The sequence below is a fragment of the Durio zibethinus genome, chromosome 3 (genome assembly GCF_047325235.1).
Source record: "Durio zibethinus cultivar Kanyao isolate XHJ-2024 chromosome 3, ASM4732523v1, whole genome shotgun sequence".
Lineage (NCBI taxonomy): Eukaryota > Viridiplantae > Streptophyta > Magnoliopsida > Malvales > Malvaceae > Durio > Durio zibethinus.
Window position 1 is genome coordinate 11023117 of NC_143164.1, and position 18732 is coordinate 11041848.

Here is an 18732-nt window from a genome sequence, read left to right on the forward strand (position 1 = left end):
GATCTGTATAACTCAAGATATGGTCAAATTAGTGAGTAGAGTGCAAAACAGGATACAATAAAGCACATTGACCGGATTGATCCCCTAGTTGAACCACTCAATTAGGTCCCTTACCTGATCGATTAGGTCATGTTTTTCAAGTGAAAAATGGCACAAAACTTGAACCAATTGATCCCCTCATGTAAGGGATTAATTAGGTCTAGGCATAAACTCTTCAACAGCTAGTTTTTCATGCTTCCAATAGGCATTTCTTCTTCCAAACCTTCCCCAATAGCTAATTCTTCACTTTCTATATATATTGGCCACTCCAACACACCAAAGAGGTTGATGAATCAAGAGAGCAAGATAAAACAAGTCATACTTTCATTCTCTCAAAGAAATCAAGAGTTTTAGAGCTTAAATTCAACATCCTTTATATTTCTTGTATCCAAAAAATTGTTGTGTTTCATTCATCATTTTTATTGTACTTCATTAGGCAAACACTCAACCTTTAGAGGTATTTTAGTTTGCAAAAATTATTTGGGTTATCTTGTAAGCAAAATGTGAGGTATCATCTTAATATTATAAGGATAGAGGTTGCTATCTAAACCTTAAGAAAAATATAGAGATTTAGTACAAGATAGGTTTGTATCTTGTATGAGTTTTTCTTCAATAGTGGATTGAAGCCTTGGAATGGACAACCAAGAAGAGAGGACATAGGTGCCTTGTGAAAAAGGACCGAATCTCTATAAATCATTGTGTTTGATTTCTCTATCCCTATCTTCTTACAATTTATTGTTATTTATATTTGATTTTAGCTTCATTAATTGTTATTGTTTGCATTATATTTTCATCAAAAGTGCTTATTATTTTAATTTTCATTCAATTATATTGAAATCATTTGTTTGGAAAGAATTGAAGAAATCTAATTCACCCCCTCTTGGATCACCATCTCACCTAAAAAACTAACAAACCTTAATTTTTCACAATTAGGGTGCAAATTTAGAGTGATGTTTATATGACCATCAAATTATACATGAGATTGAATGTAAAGATGCATGAATGCAATAAGGAGGATTTAATGATGTAAATGCATGCATATTCAATAAAAAAAAGGGGTTAGTAAACATAATATATTCAAAGAACAATATAATATATTAATTTACAAGAAAAATAAATGTCCTATCATGTATCCTATTGAGGATTTTCTAACACAAGGGAAGATATGACTCTAACTTAAGTTTAGACCTTTATGGTTTACTTATATGCTAGGTTCAAAAGTTTGATAGTCTAAGGATTCCCAAATTATTCCTTACATCATTGTCCATTATAGATTAGTAAGGTATCCCAATCTTCAACCATTATAGGCTACAAATAGAAATGGTTAAATTTGAGTGAGAGTTTTTCACTAGCTCATGCAGAGATATAAAATCTCACGAAAGTGTAGGTACTTTACTCCTTCTTAGGGGATAGAACTTAGGTGTAAAGCTCATGTTATGCACATGCAAATAAATGACAGATATATGAAAATGAATAAATAAATAAATAATACAAACAAGGAAAACAATCTCAAATTTATTAGGTTAGGCTTGGATAACAAGAAATCATTTACTGGCCTAACTTTCAATTTTTTCAGTAAAGTTAAAAAATTGTCATAACATATAGATTTGGGGACTTACCACTAGACATAGATTAAAGAAGTTGCCATCAATCTTTTTTTGTTAAGGTGTGATTGACCACATGATCGAAACTGTCATATTTATAGAGTAGTCCTAATATTGACTTAGGTATTTTTAAATAATAATTTTAGTCCATGAAATTAAATTTTAGATTCAATAGTACAGTTACGCGTGAGGAAGGTTATAGCACCCTCACAACACCCATTCAAAGAATGGTATCAGTTTGATTTCAAATTATCAAAGTCTTAACCATATTTATGATTTACCAAAATATTTAATATTAAAATTACTTTAATAGTTTGGTAGTAATTTAAGAAAATTTTATCACCTCAAAAGTATTCATAGAAGCTAGTGTCTCACCCTGAAGAGATACCTTCATTTGATTCATTTAAATTTTAGTTAAAGAAATAATCAGTAAAATCTTTCAATAGTTTGGTAAGATTTACTTTGATGCAGATCTCCTAATAGTTTGATGAGATTTTATTATAAGATTATTTTTTAAAAAAATATATTAAATCTTCCAATAATTTGGTAAGATTTAATTTAAGATGTAAATCTTCCAATAGTTTGCTAGGATAAAATACAAAATATTTTTTTAACAAAAGATTTTTTAAATTAATTTATGAAGTTTTTTAAATAAATAAAATTATAAGGTTTTCCAATATGTTGGTAAAATCTTATTTTTTTAAAAAAAAATTGTTTGCCTTCCAATCTGTTGGTAAGGCTTTTATTTAAATTTTTATTTTGTTATATAAAAATGTTTTTGTAAGAATACTATAAATAATAGATAAATAAATAAATGAATGAATAAGTAAATAAAATAACATACAAAGAAAAGCAAAATTACCTGCAGTTGGCTTGGCGATTGAAGAAGGTGGCTACATGCACAAATCAACTTGAACGGCTTGGATCTTGACTTCTGACGTAGCTTGGCTTAGTGCAGTAGATGGGGGAGTGAGTTAAAACTAGGTTACACTGATAGTCAGGTTCAGAAAACTAAACCTAGAGATCCCAAGAATGCAAAACCCTACAGAAATTCAAACCCCAAAACACCAAATCCCAATTCTAGAAAATGTAAACAAATCAAACCCATAACCTAAAATCTCTTGGTTGCTAAACAAATTTCTCTATTTTCTTTCTAGAGTTTTTGAATAATGTTTTTCTCGCATTTTTCTTTTCTCTCAAGAGTTTTTGTATATATCTTTTTTTTTAGTGATCCCCATCTTTATATGTGGTTTCTATTTATTTATAAGGATTGAACCCCTGTAATTTTGGAAAATAAATTAAATTGATTATGATTTTATTGTGATCGATTTTATTGCAATTTTGTAATCTGTGATTTGATTTTAAATTTCCCCTTTTATAAGATTTGCATGAATCAAGCTAAAATCACTCATTTTCTAATTTCTCTTTTTTATATTTTTTTATAATAAGTAAAATCAAATCAAATCAAATCAAATTAAAATTAAAAATTTTCCTATTGGGTCAAAGCTTCATTTTTTGTCCCAGAAAAATCTTAGACAAAATGAGGTGTCCAAATTGTCATAACATATAGATCTAAGGACCTACTGCTAGACATAAATTAAAAAAGTCGCTACCAATCTTTTTTTGTTAAGGTGTAATTGGCCGCCTGATTGAATCTGTCCTATTTAAGAAAGAGTCCCAAGATTGACTTAGGTATCTTTAAATAGTAAATTTTAATCCACGAAATTAGATTTCAGATTCGGGAGTGTGGTTATGCATGAGAAAGGTTATAGCACCTTCATAATGCCCATACAAATGATGGTACCAATTTGATTAAAAATTATCCAAGCCTTAACTTATTTATGACTTACCAAAATATTTAATATTGAAAATTAATCTTAAAATTACTCCAATAGTTTGGTAGCAATTTAAGATAATTTTCTTACCTCAAAAGTGTTCATGAAGACTAGTGTCCCACCTTGAAGAGGCTCTTTCATTGGATTCATTTAAATTTTAGTTAAAAAAATAATCGGTAAAATCTTTTGAATAGTTTGGTGAGATTTTATTATAAGATTTTTTTTAAAAAAAATGTATCATATCTTTCAATAGTATGGTAAGATTTAATTTAAGATGCAAATCCTCCAATAATTTGGTAGGATAAAATAGAAAATATTTTATTAGCAAAAGATTTTTTAAATTAATTTATAAAGTTCTCCAATCTGTTGATACGTTTTTTTATTTATATATTTTTTTGAAATAAATAAAATTATAAGAATTTTCAATGTGTTAGTAAATTCCTATTTTTTTTAAAAAATGATTATCGTTCAATCTGTTAGTAAAGTTTTTATTTAAATTTTAATTTTGTTATATAAAATTATTTTTAAAGAATACTAAAAACAATAGACAAATAAATAAATAAATGAATAAGTAAATAAAATAATATATAAAGAAAAGCAAAATTACTTGTAGTTGGCTTGGTGGTTGAAGAAGGCGGCTATAGGCACAAATCAACTCGAGTGGTTTAGAACTTGACTTCTAGCATAGCTCGACTTAGTGTAGCAGACGAGAGAGCAGGATAAAACTAGGTTACGCTGAGGGTCAGGTCCAAAAAGCTAAACTCAGAAATCCTTAGAATGCAAAACCTTAAAGAAATTCAAACCCCAAAACATCAAATCCCAATTCTAGAAAATCTAAACAAATCAAACCCATAACCTAAAATCTCTTAGTTGTTAAACAAATTTCTCTCTTTTCTCTTCAGAGTTTTCATATAATCTTTTTCTCCCCTTTTTCTTTTCTCTCAAGAGTTTCTATATATATATATATATATTTTGAATAATCCCTCTCTTTGTGTGTGGTTTCTATTTATTTATAAGGAATAAACCTTTGTAATTTTAAAAAATAAATTAAATTGATTATATTATTGCAATTTTGTAATCTGTGATTTGATTTTAAGTTTCTCCTTTTACAAGATTTGCATGAATCAAGTCAAAATCACTTGTTTTATGATTTCTTTTTTTTTTTTTTTACTTTTTTTTACAACAAGTAAAATCAAATCAAATAAAAATTGAAAATTTTTCTATTAGGCTTAAAGCTTCATTTTTTATCCTAGAAAAATTTCGAACAAATTGAAGTGTCTACAGTTTTAATTAATTTAAGAAGTTTAAAAATAAAAGAACAAATGACTTACCCAAAAGACGAATAATGTTTTTATTATTAAGAAAAAAACTAAATTGATATCAAGTTTTTTAAAAATCTACGATGTTACCTTAACATAAAAAAATAAAACTATAATCACATAAAAAAACCATTAAAAGTCAAAAGAAATCTTCTAAAGAAAACATAAATTTGTTAACAATATAAATGAATATAACAACATAAAATATCTATATTTTATATTTTAATTATCAAATGAAAATTATGGAAAAAAATGAAGAAAAAAATCAATAAATAGATTAAGAGAAAAAAAAGTGAAAAACATGGGATAACAAAAGAAATCAAAATCTTATTGAAACATTAAAACTTGAGTATTACTTTCCATAGTTAATTAACTCATATATTACCAAAACTTTAAAATTCTTGTAAAAAAAAATCAAACACAATGAAAAAAAAAGAAAAGCAAATTTTATGTTGACTTGATTTCCTAAAATAAAATATCAATTCGTAATTTAAACATAAAATGAAAAATTATGATACAGTTGATAAATCAAACCATTCAATCCTCATTACAACACTTTATTTATTGCTTAAAAAACTTCAAAAGTCATAAACATGTCTCAACTGCCAAACAGATATATTTAAATAACAAAAACATTAAACATGGATTATATAAAAAATAAAAAATTATAAAGATGCAAACATAAAGATGATACTTACAAATCTCATGATTAGTAACAACACTACATACCAAAAATCTAAAAATAAAATATATTAAAGATTGAAAGAATTTATATAATCCAAAAAAAAAAGAAAATAAATAATCATAAATAAATAATATAAAAAACAACATTCATGTCTATGGTTTAACTAAAAATAATAATAAATTAAAGATAAGAAAATGACCTGACTAAAACATAGAAAAAAACATATATACATTTTCATTAATCAATATAATTTTTATACAATATGTTGTTTAGTTTTAACATCTCACAATCGACAAACACGAGTTTTGTTCATTCAATAATATTTTTAAGAGATAATCATCAATCGTGGTATATTTTAATTTGTTAATAGTCAAGTTTAAATTACAAAAAAGAGAAACATGGTAAAAAAATTATAAAAATTATATAATAAAAAAAATACACCAATTTATTGACAAACTTGAAATGCAAAAAAAAAAAATATATATATATATAAATCATGATTAAAAAATTATAAAATTATAAAAATGAAAGCATAATAATAAACAAATCTTATGATTAGTAATGGTTAATAGTCAAGCTTAAACTAAAAAAAAAAAGATCATGGTAAAAATGTAAAAATTTATAAGAAAAATAAAAACACTAAAAAATACAGTAATAGGAAATAAACAAACATGAAATGTAAAAAAATAAATAAATCATGATTAAAAAATTACAAATTTATAAAATTATCAAAATGAAAATATAATAACAAGAAAAACTTCATAATTAGTAACATGACAAATAAGAATTGAGAGAAGAAAGTGTAATAGAGGCATAAAAGATATTTATATAACCTCTCATCCTTAAAAGAGATAAAAAATCATGAGTCACAAGAAAATTAAAAGCAAAAAATATGTATGTTACAAAATCAAAGATTTGATCAATAAATTTTAACAGATAATGGTTACAAAAAAAATAAATACAAAAAAATTAAAAATCAATAATCAATAATCCAAATAATATGATAAATAAGAATTGGGAGAAGAAAATGTAAAAGAGACATGAAAGAAACTAATATAACTCCAATCCTTTAAAGAAATAGAAAATCATAAATCACAAGAATCTCAAAGTAAAAAAATATAAATGTCAAAAAATCAAATGTTTGATTAATAAATTTTAACAAATAATGATTTTAAATAAAATAAATATAATAAAATCAAAAGTCAATGATCAAAATAATATGACAAACAATAATTGAAAGAAAAAAAATGTAATAAAGACACGAAAGATACTCATATAACTTTCATCCTTTAAAAGAGATAAAAAATCATAAGTTATAATAAAATTAAAAATTAAAAATATAAATGTTATAAAACTAAAAGGTTGATAAATATATTTTAAAAATAATAATTTTAAAAAAATAAATATAAAAAAATCAAAAGTTAATAATCCAAATAAATATTAAACAATCAAAAATTTATTGTATTTTATATGATAAAATTAAGATGCATAAATTTATAATTTATTTAAAAATGATTTAACATTTATTATAAAATATTTAAATTATATATATATATATATTGATTGTTAATTTCTTCGACAATCTGTCATAGGTCTATCGTGGATTCACATGCACCAAAAAGAGGCTTGTTAAGTAGAAAAAAAAAAAAAAGCACTCTTTTTTTTTGCATAGGAAAACAAAGAACCTTGAAATAATAAAAAGAATTTTATATTTCGAACAAAAAAAAATTATACATATATGGGAGCCAAGTTTGACCAAACGTGACAGATTAGTATTAAAAATTTTATTGGAGAAGGCATTTATCACTCTTAGAACATCCCAACAACTTGCAATTTAATGCGATGCGATCACGTTGTTGACAGGGATGTGTTCACCACATGGCATGTTCCAATTTTCATTAATTGTTCTGCCTAAAGCACTTTGTCAATTTATTCTTTTTTAAATCGGCAAATCACCTTGCCACGGAACCTGTCTTAATTATTAAATAAAAAACTACTACTATAAAAATGTTATTGTTAAATTTTATTTTTTAATAATTAAGACAATAGAATTAATCAATTGATAAAAAGAATATTTATTATTTTGTTTATCAGAATTTGATAATGGTGAAAGTACTTGAGAATAAATTTTTTATTTTTGAAACAAAAGATGTCGTGATTTTGAAGTAGGAGAAGAAATTTTAAGTATTAAAATTTAAATTTTTAAATTTTTAAAATTTTAAATGTTTATTTAAAAATAATTATATAAATTAATTAAATTTTAAATTTTTTAAAAAATAAGATTTTGAATACACTAAATAATATTAAGGGATGTGATATTAAATTCGTAAATGAAAAAAATTAGATATAAATAAAATTAAAAAATGCCATGATGTATGAAAAAAATCTAAGAAAAAAAAATTAGAAAAGCAAGACTATTGTGAATAAAATCTTAATTAATGACATTACGAGGCTATAAATAAGTCCATGATTTGTCTAGGACACATAACACCAAGCCATGGCTAAAGCGACATCTTTCACTACTGTCCTTTTGATCTCTTCTCTATTTCTTGCTCCTTACTTTTCTATCTCAGAGGCAGACACCTCTGCTCCTATAGTGAGTGGCCTCTCGTGGACTTTCTACAAATCATCATGTCCCAAAGTTGAATCCATTATCAGGAAACAGCTGAAGAAGGTTTTCAAGAAGGACATTGGCCAAGCTGCCGGCTTGCTCCGTCTTCATTTTCATGACTGCTTTGTTCAGGTATCGTAATAAATGTAATGTAGATGCAAATACAAACTCTAATAGAGTAATAGTAATTGCTTTTCGAGGATGATCCCTTTGAGTATGAACAGTACGATTCTTCTTCTGACAGTGGTCTGAATCTTGATCACTGTTTGGTTTAGTGTATAGCCTAGCTGCTACTTCTTTGACTTGTCTGAAACTGAACCCAATTTCATGGAAATAATAATTTCTTATGGAAATTACAACTAAAAGAGTTAAATGAAAAAAAAAATGAAGATCATTATTTTCTGGGTTTTGAACTAAATTGCCCCAAATATATCTATTTTCAGTTTTTTGCCTACAAGAATTAATCAAATCTCTTGATCTGCCTCATTTGTTTTCTGGGTTTCATGAAAAGACACTTGTAATGTCGCCAAAATGAGTTGGTCAATTTTTGAAGGAGAATTTAATATGATCAGGTTAGGTCATATGTCTTAATATTACTATATTTGTTTATATATATATTAAAAAATTGCAGGGATGTGATGCATCGGTGCTGCTGGATGGATCAGCAAGTGGGCCAAGTGAGCAGGATGCTCCCCCGAACCTGAGCTTGAGAGCGAAGGCGTTCGAGATCATCGATGACCTGCGTGAGCGTGTGCACAAGGAGTGTGGAAGAGTCGTCTCTTGTGCTGATATCGTTGCTCTTGCTGCTCGTGATTCTGTTTACCTGGTATATAATCACCCAACTAATTTGTTAATTAATTACCTACTTTTCTAGTAGTCTTGGTATACTTCCTATTGCTCTTTTATATTTTTGCATTGTAAATTAAGATTTTCACAATTAGGACTGAAAATTTTCTTTGTCTTTTATTATTTATCAGAAGGGGAAATAGTTATAATTTTTAATTTGAGTTGAAAAAAAAGTATAATTTGAAATTTGTTATTTTGAATAAAAAATTATGTATTAATCATGAAATTAAATATTTGATTACAAAAATAATCACTTCTTCCATCCTAAAATAATTATCCCCAATTGATTTTTTACTCCACGAAGCTGGTAGCAACGGTAAAGAAATTACCAACATGAAATGAGTCTTGTTTCAAAGAATACAGTTTTAGATTTTTTTTGTAATTTCTTATATTGGTGTTTGGTAAAAAATTTATATTTGATTCACGGGGCAATGTATCATATAATGTAATATTAAAATTAGTTTTTTTATAAGATGACATTGAATGATTTTTAAACAATTTATAATTTTTATACATTGATTGTGTATCAACTATAAATTCATTTGGTAAAAGGGAAAGGATTGATTGCTGCGCTCCTAAAAGTACCCTGGACTGAGTCAGTTTTTTTGTGTTCAACCCACTCCACTCTACGATATATTATTTGTTTCGTTGGACATTCTCTTCCTAATTCGTTAATTCACTCCTCTGTTCATGCAACGAAGGTATGAACCATTAAGCAAGCTAGTATACGATAAATTCTAAATAGTTATAAATATAATAACAAAACAATTTTTTCTTTAAAATTTGCCATGGGAAGCTCCACGAAACTAACCAACTCCAACAATATTAGAGTTCACTTTACTTTAAAAGTTACAGTAAAGATTATCTCATTGCAATGAATTGTCATGGAGTTCAAATTTGATTTTTTTCATCATTGCAGTCAGGAGGCCCGGACTATGACGTGCCATTGGGAAGGCGCGATGGACTGACTTTTGCCACTAGGAATGTAACATTGCAGAACTTGCCACCACCCTTCGCCAATACCAGTACCATCCTTGCTAGTCTAGCTACCAAAAATTTTGACCCGACGGATGTTGTAGCTCTCTCCGGTGGCCACACCATTGGCATCAGCCATTGCACCTCTTTCACCAGCCGGCTTTACCCTACTCAAGACCCCAGCATGGACAAAACCTTTGCCAATAACCTCAAGGGAATTTGTCCTACTGCAAATTCCACAAACACTACAGTATTAGATATAAGGAGCCCTGACAAATTCGATAATAAATATTATGTTGATCTCATGAACCGCCAGGGTCTGTTCACCTCAGACCAAGACTTGTACACTGACAGCAGGACAAAGGGCATTGTTACTAGCTTTGCTGTTAACGAGACTCTCTTCTTTGAGAAGTTTGTGCTGTCGATGACAAAGATGGGGCAATTGAGTGTCTTGACTGGCAAGAAAGGGGAAATTCGTGCCAATTGCTCCGTGAGGAATTCGGATAACAAGTCGTACTTGGCCTCTGTGGTGGAAGAGGAGCTGGAGGAGGAACCTTGGTCTGAGTTTTAAGGACTTAATTTATTCAAGCCTGAACATGTTATGTTTTTGTATCGAATCTTTTTCTTTATGGTTTTTCTTGGTGTGCTTTCTAAAGGTGGTATTAAGTACTGATAACTCTGTTAATAAGAAGTATCTAACTTCGTTTCCAAGTTAATATCAGCTTTTCCTCGGTCTCTTTTAATTCCTCCAACGCCTGTTTTCTAGGCTAGATAAAGCAGATTCATTGCAGTTAATTTTAAAACAATCTAAAGGAGGAGGTTCCAATTTAATGCTGGTAGTGGATATGGATCCTTGCTCATAATACACTAGAATTCAACACTCTTCCTTTTAATAGTGGCAAAAATGCATTCTCCTATGCCCACAACCTTACCAAACAATTATTATTCCCACGAAGCCAGATACCCCAAAGAACAAAAGGAAAGATAACTTTCCAAGGAATATTCCAGCTAGGAAAAGCTCACTAGAACAACAATTGGTTTGCATTTACAAGTTTAAATCATGGTTAAAAGAAGAAAGAAGTCTTTGTGGGACTCCTATCCTTGTCCAAATTTCAGTGGCAAGAGGACATTCCCTCTCAAAATATGGAGAGCATTTTCAATAGAGTTGCAACATTCTCAAGCAAGTGTTGTTATCAATAATGTTTCAGCTACACAACAGCTCCATGGAAGGTATTTTCTGATGATTCAATAGCCATAGGAAGTGCTGGATTTTTGGCCAAGTTTTGACTTTCCAAATCCAATTCTAGCTTCTTTTCCCTGATAATGTTGATTGGTAATTAGACCCAAGGCAGAATTGGAGGAAAACACACCTCTGGGCTCTGACCACCATTCCATGCAAAAAGATCATGCCCATGCTAATGGTGAGACAGAGGGATAGCAGATATAATCTGCAAATGATTCTCAGGGACTTGGTAGCAAAACCTAGACAAATCCCAGCACCCATTACTATCAATGCAATTTTTAACAGTAAGGGCAAAATCAAAAGGAAGCCGAGGGCCATACAAAAAAAACCTTAAAAGGGCCAAGTCCTGTCCAATTATCAGTAAAAAAATGGACTTGCTCACCATTACTCAGAATCAATCTAACTCCTTTTTGTAAAAAAGCTGAAGCTTTATCGGATAATATTTAGAGGCAGAAACTTTAAACATTTTCTGGTTTAAAGAAGGCTTTTGACCTTGCTAAAGAATTTGGACCCAAGCCTTATTGGTCTCATGTTTATTATTTCATCATGGCCACCAGCTTGGCTTCTCTAGAGCATCTAATCACAAGGTCTTATGATTCTTTTCTACATCAAGTGTTATATTCATATTCTTTTCTAGGAAGCTGCTGGATCTGTATGTAAACTGCGTGACAAGGGAGTGGAAACTGTAAAGTAAAATTAATTCTGGAAATTAAATAAATAAATAAAGAATTAAAAAAAATATAACAATAGCCAATTAGCCATCCTAGCTATAAGCTATAACAAATTCATCAATTATGACAATAAATAAATGAATCAGCAATCTTAAGCTTCATTTGGATAAGCGATGAGATTAGTTGTTGTGATACTAAAAACAATAATAAAATTTATTGTAACTACGAGTAAAAAAAATGTTATTGTAGTTGTGATTGAAAAAAAAATTAATGAAAAATTTATATTGACTTGATCTCACTGTAATTAACGTTTGGATTTAACTGGAGGTGCAGCGAGATCCAAATGGCTACTTAATATGCAAAGGGAAAAGAAAAAAAAAAAGGAAATGAATTTAAACATGAAAGGAGATAAAGAATGAGTAATTGTTAATATCAAACATTTGAAAGCAAAACTTTATTTTTCATGGCAGTTCTTAAACTAGAAAATTTTCAGCTCACTATTTTTAAATGCAATGACAATTTTTTTTTTTTTTAAGTTTTGTTTGGTAAGGAGGAAGATAAAAAGAAATTGTAATTTAATGTAATAGTTGGAATTTTGGATTTATGATCACATTTGTTAGTTTGTAACTCAACATTTGGATTAAAACTTTTTTTTATTCCTTACCTTCCCACTAAATATACAACCGATTGAGGGATAGTGCTGCATTTTTGTTTTTGCATCTTAAATAATTTATCCACTTTGCACCTGCACATCAGTTCATTGAGGCTTCTAGTATGTAAATGTTATTTTAGATTAAGCTATTGCTTTGACAAAAAAATTTTTTTTGGAGGAATTTGGAATTGGTATTCTGCTAGCTAGTAAAATAATAAGCTAAGCTCATGGAAGAGGTGAAAATGAGGCTGAAATGTTTCCAGGAGGCGAGATGTGAGAGAAGCTAATGAAGCTGCTCATAATTTGGCCAAATATGCACTACTAGTCAATAGGGGGGAAATTCACTGGGTTGAGGAGTGTCCAGATTTTATTGAAACCATAGTTGAAAATAACTGTAATCCTGTTTATGCAATATTAAGAGTTAAGTTTACCAAGATTTCAAATAAAAACAATATAGTAATAATTTCTTTCCTAAGTGTGGACCCTGACCATGTAATCTAAAATCTAAAAATTAATTCTCTTTAAACTAAACTATCCATTTGAATCTTCTAACATTCTTGCTGGCATTCGACTTAGTAAGAATTGGAGCCTCATTTCCCATCTTTTATTGGCGGATGACTCTTTAATTTTCATTGCTGCTAACAAGAATAATTGCAGGAACATGTTGTGCTTCAGGACAATTAAATCTGAATAAGTCTAGTATTGTGCTTAGTAGTAATGTTCCAGATTATATAAAGAAGGAATTGGAGGGGTTTCATGTACCAATGGCGGCAAATCCTGCAACATATCTTGAAATTCCTTCATTTTTTTTTTTTTGGGGGGGGGGGGAGGAGTGGGGGAACCAAATATGCTGCTATCAATTATGTAAGGGAAAGAATACAAGGAAAGTTGCAAACTTGAGAAAAAAAAAGGTTTGCTGTCACATGGAGGAAAGGAGATATTGATTTGTGAATAAGTTAACGGGGATATGGCAAGGTTCTGATGGGGTCAAAAGCATGATGAAAGGAAAATACATTGGTTAAGCTGTCAGCATCTTACTTCAAGTAAGGATCAGGGTAGTATGTGGTTTATCAATTTGTTTTAATAGAGCACCGTTGGCAAGCCAGTGTTGGAGAATTCTTATAAATCCTGATACTTATTGGGTACAAGTTCTGAAGGTTGTGTATTTTCCTAAATGTTCAATTGCAGAAGCTAAAAAGGTGCTAGAAAGGTGCTGGAGCTTCTTGGGCATGGGCTAGTATTCTAGGGGGGAGGGATATATGGAAAGACCGATGCGTACCAGGATTTGGTGAACTGGTCCCAAATGCTAATGTTGAAATTGAGCAACTCCCACAGTTGGTTTCAGAGTTAATTGATAAAGAAAGAGGTTGTTGGCAGTTGGAAACCTTGCAAAATGTGGTGTTTGATGATGTTATTATGAGTATTAAGTCTATTCCTATTTGCCAAGGAGGGGAAGATACGATTGTTTGGCCTAAAACTGGTAATGGATTATGCTCTGTTAGGAGTTGTTATCATTCTATTAAAGAAAGAGAGGCAAGAAAAAAGTATACATGGGACATCAACATCTCACCGGATTGATGAAGTTGTCCGGAGGTTGATATGGAAACTGAAGATTCCTCATAAGATTAGGAGTTTTTGTGAAGAGTTTGTTCCAATGAAATTACTACAAGGAAAATTTTCTGAAAAAGAAGGGTATGTGATGGACCCGTTTGTTGTTTATGTGGCATAGAGGAGAGGAAGAGTGTTGTTTCAATGTGAGTGGAAAGTTAGGCCTATGGTAAAATGAAATTCTGGCAGGGATCAGGCAATTTGAGGACGTAAAGTTGAGTTGTTTTGATAGAAAAGATAATAAAGCTGCTGATTGGATTGCAGTCCAATTTAGAGGGAAAACGAGTTTATCCAATTGTGTTAATAAATCTCCATCTTCTTTGACATATTCTGTTTTGTTTGTACTGTCTACTAATACATCCTCTTTGATTGGCAAAAAAAAAATTGTAAAACAGTTTGGTTTACTTTTAATGGAAGAACCAAATTAAACTGATTTTTTCCAATAATACTGGTTGAGAAAAAATTTTCTGACAAAATTATTTATCTTTTTGTGTAAAATAGGAAGAAATCCATAATTACTGATCGCCAGTAATTAAGCAAAAGTATATATATAAGATTAGAAGTTGGGATTATTGGGAATCACCAATTATGTAATATAATTTGCATTAGAACATCAAGATTTAGACAATATGTTTTGCTTTTCTTTTATCTTACATTTGGTACTTGTTAATTTTTTTTCTCATTAACCTTCTTTAATTAACATTATAAGAATTCACAAAATACTTTCTCAATTTGGTAAGTAACGAATATATTAATCGTTTTGGATTTTTCTATATTGGATCAGATTCACATAGTACATTTTTTTTTTTTCTCTTTGGTTGAACTATAATTATATTATAGAAATTTTTTACTTTTTGGGCCAATGGTTAAAAAATTCTTAAAAAGAAATATATGGTGAAAGTTCAAATTTCACCTTCTCCATCCGTTATTTCCTATCTAATGGATAAAAAAAAAAAATTATCCAGTGCGATTGTTATTTTATACATAAACAGTGATTTTTAAAATTTTTACTTTTAAATTTATATGTTGACAGATTGTTAATTTAGATCAAAAACAAAAAAAAAATGTGATAGATAGATCAAGTTAAGTATGAAAGAAGAATAATTTTTAGAGAAATTATCAAATATACTTATAATCAAAATTTTAGAGTCAGCAAATGGAGTTGATTCAGAAATGCATACTCTTAAGAAGTTAAGAAATATTAAAAAATTTCTCTGTTTCTTATATTTTTATCACCAATTTTTTTGGTGATAAAGAATCTAGTACTTCTAAAAAATAAGGCATGTCTCACTCTTAGCATCCAAACAACTTGCAATTTGATGAGATGCGAGTACGTTCACCGTATGGCATTTTACAATTAAAAATTCATTAACTAAAAGTGAAAATTTTAAATTTTATTGTTAAAATTAATAAGGTAATATATATTTTTTAAAATATAATAAAAAGAAAAATGATCACATTTAGAGCTTTTAAATTTCAGTGTTAAGATTAGTATGAAGATAATATACTAAGGTATATTAAAAGATAAAAAATAATTAAAAAAAGTGAGATATGTGAAAGTTTTTTTTTTTAGTTAAAAAATTTTATTATTAATGTATTAAAATAAACCCTAAAAAATAAAAAAATTTAAAAAAATTGTGACATATGATAATTTATTAATTTTACTTGTAAAATTAAAATAATTTCATATAAAAATAATGTTTTTAATTTTCATTAATTATCATCAGTTTGAAGCACTTGTCAATTTATAATTCGATCCCAAAAAATATAATATATATGGGAGCCAAGTCTGACAAAACAAGAAAGAATAGTGTTTCTTGTACTTATATTTTCATGACCATAAAAATTGAATTTGATGATAAAGAATCTAGTACTACCATAAGACAAGGCATGTATCCCGACAACTGCAATTTGATGCGATGCGCACGAGGTTATAGCTACTGTCTGTAAGACGAGGCATGTCTCACTCTTACCATATATCCCGACAATTTACAATTTGATGGGATGCCAACGAGTTATAGCTAGGGATATGTTCACCACGTGACATTTTCCAATTTCATTAATTATTCTCCCAATATCTCCCGAGTCTCTATAAAGCACTTTCTCAATTTGTTCTTTTTCAAAAAAAAAAAAAAATCATTATTTACCATGGAAGCTCACTAGTTACTGAACATGTTTTACTGTTTAAGATGGACAATCACATTTGATTCCAATGAAACTAAAATAAATAAAAGTTAAAAAAGGAAGAATATTGTGAATGCAATCTTAATGAATGACTTGACGAGGATACAAATAAGACTGTTATGCCGCGTCTAGGACACAATGACTAGCCATGGCTAAAGTTACATCTTTAACTACTTTCCTTTTGATATCTTTTTATTTCTTGCCTCTTACTATTCCATATCAGAGGCAGACAACTTTGTTCCTACAGTGAGTGGTCTCTCATGGACTTTCTATAAATCTTAATGTCCCAAAGTTGAATTCATCGTCAAGAAATAGCTAAAGAAGATTTTCAAGAAGGACATTGCCTAAAGTGCTGACTTGCTCCGTATTCAATTCATGATTGCTTTGTTAAGGTATCTTAATATATGTATGTATATGCAAATACAAAGTCTAATAGAGTAATAGTAATTGTTTTTTGAGGATGATCCCTTTGAGTATTGTTAATGGTAAGTATATGTGTGGTTTGAGGAAGGATTACGTGGATGATTGTGGGCTACATTTAATGATTGTAAGCAAGTGTGGATTGTATTTAATGATTCCATATAAATTGGAGGCTAGTTGGTTTGTTATGAAATGATATCTTGATGAGACATTAGTAGAAGTAGTTAGGGTGAGTTTTTCCTTGTTGAAGGCGAGCTCACTTTGTGATGAGAAGTTTGAATGTTGACCCTTTTTTGTGATGACATGGCAATTAGACATGTGTTGACTTAATGATCATTAGAGTTGACCTTGTTGATTGAGTAAATAAGTATAACAATTATTTTCTGGTCTTGAGGAAGGTTATAAAGTGATTGTTTGAAAGGATGCACATGTCGGTATGTCAGTGGGGTGAAAGGCATTGCTTTGGTTGGCTGTGCGTGAAGACGTGTTCATTTTGGGTGAGGTATGCCATTAAGGCGAGATACATTGATGATGTGTCCCTTTAAGATGAGGGATGTGATTTTGAAGAGTCGTGTGTTTTGTCAAGATACGGGAAACAGTACGTGACAACTTAGAAGAAAATTTTGTATCAAACACTATGTAGTATATACAATACGCCATCACATCTCAATGTACGTTGCTGGGCACATGCCCATGTTTCTGAAATATGTGGTTAGAAAGACACGTGGCATAATGGGGTTGATGAGTTGTTAGACATAATTAATGGGTTAAATTTGAAATTGCACCAATTTAGCGAAAAGGGAAATAAATGTGTTTTTTTTTTTGAAAAAGTGTGTAATCGAAGGGTTAGTCCTAATTAGAATTAATTAGGATCATTTTTATACTCGATTGAAACGGTATTTAATTCATACCATTTCATCATGGTATTTAGTTGAGTATAAATAGAATAGGTAAAAAAGTTTCAAACATACTATGTAATTTTGAAGCAAGAGAAACTATGTGTTGTGTGAGCTTTATGCTGTTAATGTGATTTGTTGTCTCGATTTTCTTGTGGATAAGTGTTTTTATGGGTTTTACTTATGTTTGTTTAGTAATTATTGAGAAAATGGCACCAAAAAAAAAGATAGTGGTTGAGGATTCTAATGATAAAGAGGGTACTAAGGTACTGTCATTAGTGGTGGTTTTCAAGGTAGAAGGAAAAGAGTGCAAAGGAAGGATTGTGGGGGCCAGAAGTTTTAAAATTATAGTGGTCGGGTTCACAACATAGTAATTAGAGAGTTAACGGCTCTTGGATCTAAGGTAAGTGCCCTTAGTATTAGTAAGGGGAAAGGGAAAAGAAAGGGCAAGGAGGTGGTAGTGAAGAAGACCAAAAATCTGGCACTAAGGATGTAGCCACCATATATATACTAGTCTATCATGATATGAAGCATGGCAAACCAAGCCCTAGATCGTGTGGCTTTCAACCCAAAGAACTCTTTGTAATTTGTCTCATTATTTCTTGAAGGTTTCACCATCAGCCAAATTAGGACAAATGAATGGTTGATAAGGTTTTATCTTCACAATTTCTGCCACAGTTTCCATCTGCTGCTAGACCCATTTTACATTTGGTGTTTGCCACCTTCAATGTAGTTGCATCATAGTTGGTGTTAAATGCCTAAACAATAATGGTGATCTATTTCATCTATTACACACTAAAAAAGTGGGTTCCCTCAATCAATGTTATCTTAGCATTGTACATGCTAAGGGAGATTAATAGGTGACTGTATTATCTCCAAGCTTGTAGACGGTTGTGTGTGGTAGAGTTACCGTCCAACAACCATCCCAAGTATGTTAGATTTCTGGTAACTTGTACTAAGACACTTGGTGTGCTAGTCAATTTTAAGATCAAATGGTCTTATGCCAAAGTATTGACAAGTGAAACTTCGAAGCTTAGGAAAGACGAAATGAAGCAAGTGAATGCTGTTAAGGATAAAAAGTTATCCTACATAGAGATAGCCACTTGCTCAGAACATTTTTTACTATTACCTTATTTTAGGTGAA

At 29.6% G+C, this 18732-nt stretch overlaps 1 protein-coding gene and 1 pseudogene across 1 annotated transcript; both read left to right on the top strand.

Moving 5' to 3' along the window:
* Nucleotides 1-7962: 7962 nt before the first annotated feature.
* Nucleotides 7963-10630, top strand: LOC111300167 (peroxidase 12-like). Its single transcript, XM_089758436.1, has 3 exons — nucleotides 7963-8225; nucleotides 8725-8919; nucleotides 9859-10630. The coding sequence occupies exons 1-3, from the start codon at nucleotides 7980-7982 to the stop codon at nucleotides 10483-10485; spliced, it is 1068 nt and encodes a 355-aa protein (XP_089614562.1). The 5' UTR covers nucleotides 7963-7979; the 3' UTR covers nucleotides 10486-10630.
* Nucleotides 10631-16420: 5790 nt separating this feature from the next.
* LOC111299266 (peroxidase 12-like) overlaps nucleotides 16421-18732 on the top strand; it is a 67232-nt pseudogene continuing 64920 nt past the window's right edge.